The sequence below is a fragment of the Scyliorhinus torazame genome, chromosome 5 (genome assembly GCF_047496885.1).
Source record: "Scyliorhinus torazame isolate Kashiwa2021f chromosome 5, sScyTor2.1, whole genome shotgun sequence".
Taxonomy (NCBI): Eukaryota; Metazoa; Chordata; class Chondrichthyes; order Carcharhiniformes; family Scyliorhinidae; genus Scyliorhinus; species Scyliorhinus torazame.
In genome coordinates this window covers 174418109-174430594 of record NC_092711.1, presented here as the reverse complement: position 1 = coordinate 174430594, position 12486 = coordinate 174418109, and the positions used below count along the sequence as shown (strand labels likewise).

Below are 12486 nucleotides of genomic sequence, written 5' to 3'. Positions count from 1 at the left end.
CTCCACCTCCGGGTGTGAGCGGTGCTGTCTCTTGTTCTGTTGCCTGAAGTCTACCTTGCGCACCGAGCTCCAGGGAATTGTAGCTCATTAACCCTTTCTAGCAGTTGCTTCTTTACGCATGGTCAGTTATATCCTGCAGTTCTGATTGGCTGAAGCAGCACATGATTAGTCCCTGATGAGTTAAATTGTGCACGATCAATGTCTGATTGGTCTCTGAAGGATGTTGGTCACCTTGCTGATCTAACTTCCCAGTAACTCAGTCATCTGCGGCACGGTGGCACAGTGGTTAACACTGCTACCTCACAGCTCCAGGGGCCAGGATCAATTCCGGCCTCGGATAACTGTCTGTGTGGAGTTCGCATTTTCTCCCAGAGTCTGCGTGGGTTCCCTCCAGGTACTCCAGTTTCCTCCCACAGTCCAAAGATGTGCAGGTTAGGTGGATTGGCCATGCTAAATTACCCCTTAGTGTCCAAAAAAGTTAGGTAGGGTTATGGGGACATGGTGGAGGCATGGGCTTAAGTAGGGTGCTCTTTCCAAGGGCCGGTGCAAACTCGATGGGCCGAAAAACCTCCTTCTCCACTGTGGGCATTCTATGAATTTGCTGATGTCACTTCCTCATTAATTTGGTCACCTTGCTGATGTCACTTCCCATTCACTCAATCACCTTGCTGATGTCACTTACCATTAACTCAGTCACCTTGCTGATGTCAATTCCCTCTGATTTGGTTACCCAGGATCTCAGTCACTTGTGGTAACATCCTTTTCTTTATTGCTGTCCCCTGCTGTTTTATTAATTTTATAGCTTTACCGCTAAGATAACAAGGCACCACAAGGTACCAACATACATGTAATAAGAGGATGTGTGGTGTCACTTCCTCATGGTTGATGTTTGTCACCTCATCGTCCCAACTGATACCATCAAATTCCTACAGTGCTGGAGGCCATTCAGCCCATCAAATCTGCACTGATCCTCTGAAAAAGCACCCTACCTAGGACCACTCCCCCGCCCCATCGCCTTAACCCCACCTAACTAACATTTCATTGGACATTAAGGTGCAATTTAGCACGTCCAATCCACCTGACCTGCACACCTTTAAACTGTGGGAGGAAACTGGAGAACCTGGAGGAAACCCACACACACCAGGGGGGGGGGGGGGAAGTGCAAACTCCAAACAATCACCCAAGGCGGGAATTGAACCCGGGTCTCTGGTGCTGTGAGGTAGCAGTGCTAACCACTGTGCCAACATGCTGAGATGATACATCTCGGGTGCTGTGTAATATCTCAGTGATTGCCAATGACTGAAGCAAGTTACTTAAATACAAATAACTAAAAGTACAAGAGATTCACAAACTTAAACTAATACAGCAATTCCTATAGAACGTAGAAAATAAATCCATAAAGGTGATTGGTGTGAAGTTCAAGCAGCAAGATACACATTACAAAATACCTTTTCTATTCATAAATTACACATTCATAAGAAATAAAAGTCACAGAAACTACATAACTACCACACCATTGCAGGAACTGATAATAAAACTAATGCAGAATGTCTTTGAAAGAAAGTGACTATTTTGCTTTAAGTTAAAAAGTGAATACAATTTAAGACATATAATTTCTCCAGCATTGACACAATTAAACTACAAGAAACATCACATGTATCCCCTAACAGAGAGAGACAAATGTATTTATTTTAGATCTATCTGTAGGGGGGGGGGGGGGGGGAGAACACTATTTACTGTCCAGGATAAAATAAATGTCCTTCATCGGCTTTTGTGGATAATTTCAGTCAAGGAGGAGTTCACTTGAAGACAGAGACTCACATGGAGCGGTACCAAATTGAGTGAACTGATTTATACACTTTGTTTCAAAGATAACTGAACATAACTAAAACAAAACTATTTTTACTAAACATGGACTTTCCTACAATATTATGATCACTGTTACCTCGATGCTCCATCACAATGTGTTTATTGATTAATCCTGTCTCACTGAACATTGAGGTCTTGGATAGACAGTTCCCTGGTTAGCTCTAGAAGGAGCTGCTCTAAGAAATTCTCCCCAAAAATCTTTACTAACCATGTTCCAGGCTGTCTTCGCCAATCTGATTCTCCCAATCTACTTTTGATTAAAGTCACCCATTAATTAAAGCCTTATTTATCCTTTCCTATACACTCTACCTAGAGTGTAATTACTGTTAGGAGGGCCATTTACTACTCCCACAAGAGAATTCAAAACCATTACTATCTCTTATCTCGACACAAACCGATTTGACACAATAATACTTCAGGCGCAGGTGGTCTCTCAGTACTAAAATAATGCCATCCTTAATTAACAGGAGCCACTTTGAGTCACATCTTCCCAGGTTCCTACCATTCCGATATGTCAAATACCCTTCAATATTCAGAACCCAGCATTGGTTACCTTTCGACCAAGTCTCTCTAATGTCTATCAGGACACACACATTTATCTCTATCCACGCTGACCATTCATCCATTTTTTTTATAAATGCTGAGCACATTTTCAATTCATTTTCAGGGTTCAATAATCCAATAGGGATCTCATGAGAAACTCTTTACCCAGCGAGTGGTGAGAACGGGGAACCCACAGTGAGTGTTTGAGGTGAACAGCATGAATACATTGAAGGGAAAGCGAGATACATACATGAGGGAGAAAGGAATAGAAGGATATGCTGATGGGGGAGATGAAGAGGGGTGGGTGGAGGCTCATGTGGAGCATAAATACTGACAGAGACCAATTGAGCCGACTGGCCTGGCCCTGTGCTGTAGACTCAATGGAACAGAAACAAACTTATTTATTTTAGATCCAACTGTAGTGGGGGGAAACACTGTTTATTATTCTTAAATGTCCTTCATCAGCTTCTGAGGATTATTTCAGTGGAAATGTGCTCCCCCAGGCTCAAGGGGCATTAGCCCACTTGAAGCACAAATCGTGAGACCGACCATAATATACCCATTGCAGGGCAGCACGGTGGCGCAGTGGTTGCACTGCTGCCTCACGACGCCAAGGACCCGGGTTTGATCCTGGCCCCGGGTCATTGTCTGTGTGGAGTTTGCACATTTTCCCTGTGTCAGCGTGGGTCTCACCCCCACAACCCAAAAAGCTGTGCAGGATAGATGAATTGGCCACGCTAAATTGCACCTTAATTGGAAAAGGATTGGGTACTCTAAATTGTTTTGAAAAATAAATATACCCATTGTACAGAACCTTGGTTAGGCTGCAGCTGGATAACTGAGCACAGTTTTACTGCCCTTACCTTGGGAAAGATATTATTTCCAGAAAGGGAGTGTAATAAAGGTTCACCAGACTTGTTCTGGGTTTGGCAGGACTGTCCTATGCAGAGAGATTGGGGAAACTGGGCCTCTTTTCTCTCGAGTTTCAAGAAATGAGAGGGGATTTCATTGAAACTTACAAAACCCATAAAGGAATAGACAGGGGAGATGCAGGTGAGATGTTTCACCTGGTTGGGGAGTCTAGACCCTGGGACATAATTTCAAAATAAGGGGGAAGCCACTTTGGACCGGTCTCGGAGAAGACATTTCTTTACTCAGAGGGTTGTGAATCTTTGGAATTCTCTACCCCAGAGGGCTGTGGGAGCTCAGTCACTGAGTGTGTTTAAAGCAGAGACTGACACCAAACCTCAGGCGAGGAGCAATGTTGCGAAGGTTGACCCTTCATGGATAACCTCAGCCAGTTGTACCCCTGCTATCCTCCGCATCATGAATCAATCATCCAGCCAACTGAGCTAACTGACCCCCCTGGTAGATATATAATTCATTAAATATTAGCTATTGCCAGTCTCCCATCATACCATTTAATGTGGTTTCCCAGTCCACCTCAGACAACTTGCTCCCATACCATGATAGTTTTCTTCTGTGAGAAACACCCAGAGAAATTAAACAGAAAAAACATGTAACCACCAGGGCCCATCTTCATGGCAATGTGGCAGGATTTGGGGGGCATCCAAACAGAAATGCAAACTAAATATCTTCTAACTTCCAAACACCGCTTCACTCTGTGATCCTTGTGAAATTTAAAACAAGGTAGTCGCAACAAGGCTCGCAGAGCATCAGCCCACTGGAGACAAAGCCGTGAGACTGCCAAGTCCAGCAGAAAGAAACCTGCGACCCTCCCCATTGACCAACAGTTAGAATGAACAAAATGCAGTCCTGGATGTAATTGAGAGCAGAAACCAACCCCTGTAATCAACTGGGAACTTGTTGGTTCTCATCAGGTGCAATGAATCATGGATTCTCTTCCCAAATTGAGAGGTGAATGGACTCTACCCAGTGTGAACTCGCTGCTGTGTCTGCAGGTGGGATGGATCACTAATTGCCTTCCCCTACTCAGAGCACGTGATTGCCTTCTCCCCAGTGTGAACTCGCTGGTGTGTCCTCAGATTGGATGAATCACTGAATCCCTTTCCACACTGGGAGCAGGTGAATGGCTTCTCCCCAGTGTGAATTCGCTGGTGTCTCAGCAGGCTGGATAACTGAGTGAATCCCTTCCCACACTGAGAGCAGGTGAATGGCTTCTCCCCAGTGTGAACCCGCTGGTGTTTCTTCAGGTCCGGTAACCGAGGGAATCCCTTCTCACACTGAGGGCAGGTGAACGGCCTCTCCCCAGTGTGAACTCGCTTATGTGTCCGCAGGGAGGATGAATCACTGAATCCCTTCCCACACTGGGAGCAGATGAATGGCCTCTCCCCTGTGTGAACTCGCTGGTGTGTCTTCAGGCTGGATAAGCGAGGAAATTCCTTCCCACACTGAGAGCAGCTAAAAGGCTTCTCCCCAGTGTGAACTCGCTGGTGTCTCTTCAGGGTGGATAAGCGAGGAAATTCCTTCCCACACTGAGAGCAGGTGAACGGCCTCTCCCCAGTGTGAATTCGCTGATGTGACTTCAGGGTGGAGAACTGAGTGAATCCCTTCCCACACTGAAAGCAGGTGAACGGCCTCTCCCCAGTGTGAACTCGCTGATGTGACTTCAGGCTGGAGAATTGAGTGAATCCCTTCCCACACTGAGAGCAGCTGAACAGCCTCTCCCCAGTGTGAACTCGCTGATGTATCCGCAGGGTGTATAACTGAGTGAATCCTTTCCCACATTGGGAGCAGGTGAACGGCCTCTCCCCAGTGTGAACTCGCTGATGTCTCTTCAGGTTGGATAACTCAGCGAATTCCTTCCCACATTGAGAGCAAGCAAATGGCCTCTCCCCAGTGTGAACTCGCTGATGTGACTTCAGGTTGGAGAACTGAGTGAATCTCTTCCCACACTGAAAGCAGGTGAATGGCCTCTCCCCAGTGTGAACTCGCTGGTGTGACTTCAGGCTGGATAACTGAGTGAATGCTTTCCCACATTGAGAGCAGGAGAATGGCCTCTCCCCAGTGTGATATCGCTGATGTATCCACAGAGTGGATAACTGAGTGAATCCTTTCCCACATTGGGAGCAGGTGAACGGCCTCTCCCCAGTGTGAACTCGCTGATGTCTCTTCAGGTTGGATAACTCAGCGAATTCCTTCCCACATTGAGAGCAGGAGAATGGCCTCTCCCCAGTGTGAACTGGTTGGTGTTTCTTCAGGCTGGAGAACTGAGTAAACCCTTTCCCACACACAGAGCAGATGAACGGCCTCTCCCCAGTGTGAATGCGTCGATGAATCTCCAGCTGAGATGGGATTCTGTATTCCTTCCCACAGTCCCCACATTTCCACGGTTTCCTCATGTTTTGCATCTCCTCGTGTCTGTCCATGTTGGACATGAAGTCTCGTCCACACACAGAACGGTCTCTCCCCGCTGTGAATGGTGTGATGTTTTTTCAGGCTGTGTAACTGGTTAAAGCTCTTTCCACAGTCAGTGCTCTGGAACACTCTCACTCGGGCGTGTGTGTCTCGGTGCTTTTCCAGTCACACTGATGTTTAAAATGTTTTGATGCCGACAGATCGGGTAAACAATTCTCCTTCTAGATTCAAAGGCCGATGATACTCAGGTCCCAAGGTATCGAGTGACTCTGTAAGACCGAGACGTGACAATTGAGATCTCAGATAAATTCCTCCTTTTGTAATATCTGTAAAAGGAGTTTACAAAAGTCAACACTCAGTCCAGGATAGAAATTCAGACCAGATAATTCTAATTTCTTTGGACCATTCTTTGTTCTCTCATTCCCAATACCGCGGCTCCAATACCACAAGTCATAGAAGCAGAATTAGGCCACTCGAGTCTGCTCCGCCATTCAATCATGGCTGATATTTTTCTCATCCCCATTTTCCTGCCTTCTGCCCATAACCCTTGACCCCCTTATTAATCAAGAACCTATCTATCTCTTTCTTCAAGACACTCAGTGATTTGGCTTTCACAGCCTTCTGTGGTAGAGTTCCACAGATTCACCACCCACTGGCTGAAGAAATTCCTTCTCATCTCTGTTTTAAAGGATCGTTCCTTGAGACTGAGATTGTTCTAGTTTTAGAACAATCCCTTGTTCTAGTTTTTCTTACAAGTGGAAACATCCTCTCCACGTCCACTCTATCCAGGCCTCGCTGTATCCTGTGAGTTTCAATAAGACCCTCCCTCATCCTTCTAAACTCCAACGAAAACAGATCCAGAGTCCTCAACCATTCCTCATACGACAAGCTCTTCATTCCAGGGATCCTTCTTGTGAACCTCCTCTGGACCCTTTCCAAGGTCAGCTCATCCTTCCTTAGATACGGGTCCCCAAACTGCTCACAATACTCCAAATGGGGTCAGACCAGAACCTTATACACCTATTCCCCATACCTAGTCTCCAGGGAGCGGACTCGGAGGGACGGAGTTTCGGAGCTGTGAGTACAGAAACCTTATCTCGGGGATTCACAGCTGAGTCTCCAGGGAGCAGACTCGGAGGGGCAGGGTATCGGAGCAGTGACTGTAGGAAGGATGAGCTGGCTGACCACTGCACCCTGGTACAGGAGGCCATTCAAGCGGGGGGAGGAAGTGGTAGTTGTCGGGGATTCTATAATTAGGGGAACTGATAACATCCTTTGGAAGCAGGACCGAGAGTCCCACATGGTATGTTGCCTGCCCGGTGCCAGGGTGAGGGGCATCTCTCACCGCCTTGAAAGGATATTGGAGAGGGAGGATCCAGTTGTTGTGGTCCACATTGGGACAAACAACATTGGCAAGACTCGTAAAGAGGACCTGTTTGGGAATATCAGGAACAAGGAACAAAATTAAAGAACAGGTCCTCAAGAGTTATAATCTCTGGATTATTCCCCGAGCCACGTGCAAATTGGCATAGGGATGAGAAAATTAGGGAAGTAAACACATGGCTCAAGGAGTGGTGTGGGAAAGAGGGGTTCCATTACAGGGGGGATCTGTACCGTTGGGACGGTCTCCACCTGAACCGATCTGGAACCAGTGTCCACGTGGAAAGGATAAATAGGGAGGTAGTCAGGAACCTAACGTCAGGAACTGCAGCTAATGACAAAACTACAAGTAGTATACTGGTTAAAGCAAAAGTGAAAAGTAACAAACAAGCAAATAATAAACAAGCAAATAACAAACAAGCAAATAACAAAGAAGCAAATAACAACAAGCAGTGCTGAGGGAGCGGTCAGGGGGAACAGCCCGATTAAGAGTTCCATAGACAAATGCACGGAGTGTAAGGAATAAACTAGACGAGCTGCAGGCGTAAATGCAAGTTGAAGATTATGATGTTGTCGCTATTACAGAGACTTGGCTGCAGGATGGTCAGGACTGGGAACTAACTATACCGGTTATAAAGTTTACAGGGGGGGACAGAGAATATGGCAGAGGGGGTGGATCAGCCTTACTGATCAGAAATACTATCACCTCAATGGTGAGGGAGGAAACAATGAGGGGAAAGCATCCAGTGGAGACAACAGGAGTGGAACTGAGGAAGAAAACAATCTAAAACTGTAATGGACGTTGTGTATCGACCCCCTGGTGGCAGTTCTGAGGTGCTAGATTGTATCAAGGCAGAAATTAGGCAAGTGTGTAGCAAAGGCAGAGTAGTATTAATGGGGGGATTATAACTGACACACAGATTGGGAGAGGCAGACAAGCACCTGTCAGAAAGGGAGTGAATTTCTGGAATGTGGCCGGGATAGTTTCTGGGTCCTCGGTGCCAGGAGATGGCAATGCTAACCACTGCACCACCCTGCTGCCCCCTCTTCTGCCCATCTAGCCAGCTCGTCTATATTGTCCTGTAATCTAAAGCCTTGTCCCTCACCATTTATCACACCACAAATTTTTGTGTCAGCTGTGAACTTCCTAATCATACCTCCTACACTCACATCCAGATCATTAATGTGTACTACAAACAACAAGTGACCCAGCACTGATCCCTGCAGAACACCGCTGGACACAGGCTTCCAGGCACAAAAACAACCTTCAAACATCACCCTCTGCCTCTTATGAATCCAATTTGCCCTGAATCCCCTGGGCTCTTACCTTCAGCATCAGCCTCCCATGTGGGAGTTTGTCAAAAGCCTTACTAAACTCCATGTCGAATACATCAATGCACTATCCACATCTACAACCTAGTCCCTTCCTCAAAAAATTCAATCAAATTTGTAAGACATGCTCTCCCTTGTTTAATCTTTGCCTCTCCAAGTGGAGATTAATTCTGTCCCTCAGAATGTTTTCCAGTAGTTTCCCTGGCAGTGAAGATAGACTCACTGGCTTGTAATTTCCTGGTTTGTCCCTATTTGCTTTCTGAATAATGGCACCACATTACCTGTCTTCCAGTCCTCAAGCCACCTCTCCTATGGCCAGAGAAGATTTGAAAATTGTCAGAGCCTCTGCAATCTCCTTCCTTGCCTTCCACAGCAGCCTGGGATACATCTCACTTGGCCTGGGGATTTATCCACTTTCAAACCTGGTAAAACTACTCATACCTTCTCCCTCTCAATGTTAAGTTGTTCAAGCAAATCACAATGTGCCTTCCTGATTTCTATACCTACATCATCCTTCTCTGTAGTGAACACAGATGCAAAGTGCTCATTTGAAACCTCACCTGTATCTTCCAGTTCCATGCACACATTGGTCCCTACTCTTATCCTGGTCAACCTCCTGCCCCAAATATAAAACATTGTTGGATTTTCCTTTATTTTACCCGACAGTGCTTTTCCATGCTCCCTCTTTGCTCTCCTAATTCCTTTCTTAAGTAATCCTTTACACTTTCTATGTTCCTCTAGGACTTTCACTTTGAGCCCACGGTATCTGTGTTAAGACACTTTAATTCCTTATCCAACCCTGGATATCCCTTGACATCCAGTGGTTCCCTGGACTTATTGCTCCCACCCTTCACTATCATGGGAACATAGAATCATAGAGTTTACAGTGCAGGAGGAGGCCATTTGGCCCATCGAGTCTGCACCGGCCCTTGGAAAGAGCACCCCACTGAGGCCCACACCTCTGCCCTATCCCCGTAACCCCACCTAACCTTTTTGGACACGAAGGGCAATTTAGCATCGCCAATCCACCCAACCTGCACATCTTTGGACTGTGGGAGGAAACCCACGCAGACACGGGGAGAAGGTGCAGACTCCGCCCAGACAGTGACCCAAGTCGGGAATAAAACCTGGGACCCTGGAGCTGTGAAGCAAAGCGCTAACCACTGTGCTACAGTGCTGCCATGTGCGCTCCCTATTTCCTTTTTGAATCCCATTGCTCTAGAATCATAGAATCATAGAAGTTTACAGCATGGAAACAGGCCCTTCGGCCCAACCAGTCCATGCCGCCCAGTTTTTACCATTAAGCTAGTCCCAGTTGCCCGCACTTGGCCCATAACCCTCTATACCCATCTTACCCATGTAACCATCTAAATGCTTTTTGAAAGACACAATTGTACCCGCCTCTACTACTACCTCTGACAGCCCATTCCAGACACTCACTACCCTCTGAGTGAAGAAATTGCCCCTCTGGGCCCTTCTGAATCTCTCCCCTCTCACCTTAAACCTATGCCCTCTAGTTTTAGACTCCCCTACCTTTGGGAAAAGATGTTGACTATCTACCTTATCTATGCCCCTCATGTAGATTTTTCAACAAGTGGCTGCTCCCAGTTGATTTTGTCCAAATCCTGTCTTATGTTTTTTAAATTTGCCCTCCCCATTCTGTAACGTACAAGACCCCAACCTCAAATTCAGATGTTTCAATTTTATTGGTTTGCTCCTCTTGGGCTTTCCATGAGCGAATTAAATTTATCCATTTCAAGTTGACTATGTTGTTGGTCACTTGTGCAATACTTTGGGGTGTGTGAGCTGCATTGTTATCCTCCTGTTTTTATAGAATCTAACCCTCTTTCCCCACTCACTATGTGGACATGTTGACTGGTTGTTGATTTGCTGACATTTCACCTGGAGGCTGTGCTCCCTCAGATATCCTGTTCTGAATGAATTCTCAATGTCTGGTTGTATTTCTGCGGCAATATCTCTTGTTCTCTGGGCCCATTTCCCGCCAGTTTTTCTGCTGCTTTCATTGTTTGAAAAATGGTGAAAAGAAAATAAATAAAAATATTTACATTTGCGGGTGTCTGGCGGGAGGTGCGCGGCTTCCCTTCCGACAGGGAGTCAGGGAGCCGCTTCAGCTCTTTCCGTGCAGCCTGGTCAAGCTGCCGAGAGCCTCGGGACTCACTGCTCGGTGTCGCCGGTCGGGTCTGACGCGGGGACAACCCAGTCAATGACCTTCCCCTCCCCCCGGCCAGGGACTGCGCATGTGCGATGGAGCGCCCAACCCTGACCTTCCAGCTGACGTCTAACCAATGGGAAGAGTTGGAGAACCGGAAGAACTCCGGTCCTCCAGCCAATCAAAGCTCGGATTTTGTGTGGCTGACCATTGAACTTCACACAGACTGAAACTTCCTCTTGTCTCCAACATCTGTCAGTAAAACACTTTCTTTTCTCCCCCTTTCCATTTCTTTTCTCATTCTCACCTTCAGTTGATGACTTGCAGCAACTGAAGTGAATCCAGGGAGGGTGCAGACTCTTTAAAGGTTGGCCCAGGTCTCAGTGGGGGAGCTACTCATTTGCTCTCAGGGTTGGAAGAGATTCACTACTTTATCCATCCTGCAGAGACACCAGCGAGTTCACACTGGGGAAAGGACATTCACCTGCTCTGACTGTGGGAAGGGATTCACTCAGTTTCCCCATCTGCAGACACACCAGCAAGTACACACTGGGGAGAGACTGTTCACCTGTTCTCAGTGTGGGAAGGTATTCACTACGTTATCCAGCCTGAAGTCACACCAGCAAATTCACACTGGGGAGAGGCGATTGTAGAAATGGACCCAAAGTGGAGGTATCTGCAATATATATCTATATGTATATGAAACGTATAATATTTTAAATACAGACTATTTTCTAGATTCACACTGACAGTGTATAATCCTAGTTTAAAATGTCATGTAGCAGCCTCTGAGGCATCATGGGTAGCCAGCTGACTTGGCCACATTCCTTGTGAAGGAGTTTACACAGAGAGCTGAACTCCCCTTGCCTGTAACTCCCAGTCAACTGCCAGTGAGGAATGCTGCCTGTCGCACCACTCTGTAATGAAGTTAAGATAAGAGAGTCTATCAAGAAGACCCAAGGACAGTTGATAAGGGGTCTGGAATACACCACCAGGGGGCCTCTGTCTGTTTATGACCTCTGACCCCACAGCCCCATGCTGATAGTAACCAATAATTATTACAATTGGATTGTGTCCAGCCGAGGTGGGCTGTGTAACTGTTCGAATTGTATAATTATTGATGATTTTCGTTGTGCAGTCAGAGAAGCGCATGGTGAGACCCATGACTGGCTCCCTGCCGGTGTTAAATCAATAAACTGTTTGACGTTTGGGGCAGACCCGAGTGTTGAGTGATTCTTTCAGAGTCATTCCCGCGAACACCATTCAATGTGGGAAGGGATTTTGAGATTCATGGCATCCGGTGAGACACCAACAAGTTCACAATTGATTACAGGGGTTGGATTCGGTTATTGTTTCTGCTCTTAATTACATCCAGGACTGCATTGTGTTCATTCTGACACTTGGTGAAGTGGGAGGTTCGGAGGGTTTATTTCTGCTGGACTGGCCGGTCTCACGACTTTACCTCCAGTGGGCTGATGCACTTTGAGCCTTGTTGCGAATACCTGGCCCAAATTTTACGAGGACAAAGACTGAAAGGGTGTTTGGAAGTTGAAAGATATTTGGTTCCCATTTCTGTTTGGAACTCCTCAAAGCATGCCACGTTGCCATGACGCTGGGAAATGGTGGTTATATGGTTGTTTTGTTTAAGTTATCTGGGTGTTTCTCACAGAAGGAAACTGTCAAGGTATGAGGGGCAAGTTGTTTGTGTCAGATTGGGTCATTACAATTAAACGCAAGACAAAAGAGAGGCACTCGCTAGCAGTTCAGCAATTATTACATATTTACATAACATATAAATTCCTTTAACAACAAAAATCCATCAGGAAAGGTGATGCAATTGTGGCTAACAAGAA

The 12486-nt window shown here is 46.4% G+C and overlaps 1 protein-coding gene and 1 long non-coding RNA gene across 3 annotated transcripts in view; both read right to left on the bottom strand.

Annotated features, from left to right (window-relative positions):
• LOC140422408 (uncharacterized) overlaps positions 1 to 12486 on the bottom strand; it is a 176229-nt gene that overhangs the window by 145105 nt on the left and 18638 nt on the right. The gene's annotated exons all lie outside the window — the stretch shown is intronic.
• LOC140420735 (uncharacterized) lies at positions 3714 to 10684 on the bottom strand. Of its 2 annotated transcripts, none has more exons than XM_072504720.1 (2): positions 10530 to 10684; positions 3714 to 6077 (listed from the first exon to the last, which is right to left on the bottom strand). In XM_072504720.1, the coding sequence occupies exon 2, from the start codon at positions 5769 to 5771 to the stop codon at positions 4362 to 4364; it is 1410 nt and encodes a 469-aa protein (XP_072360821.1). In that variant the 5' UTR covers positions 5772 to 6077; positions 10530 to 10684; the 3' UTR covers positions 3714 to 4361. The 2 variants fall into 2 exon arrangements, with proteins under 2 accessions (XP_072360821.1, XP_072360822.1); XM_072504721.1 differs by lacking the exon at positions 10530 to 10684 and adding an exon at positions 10323 to 10522.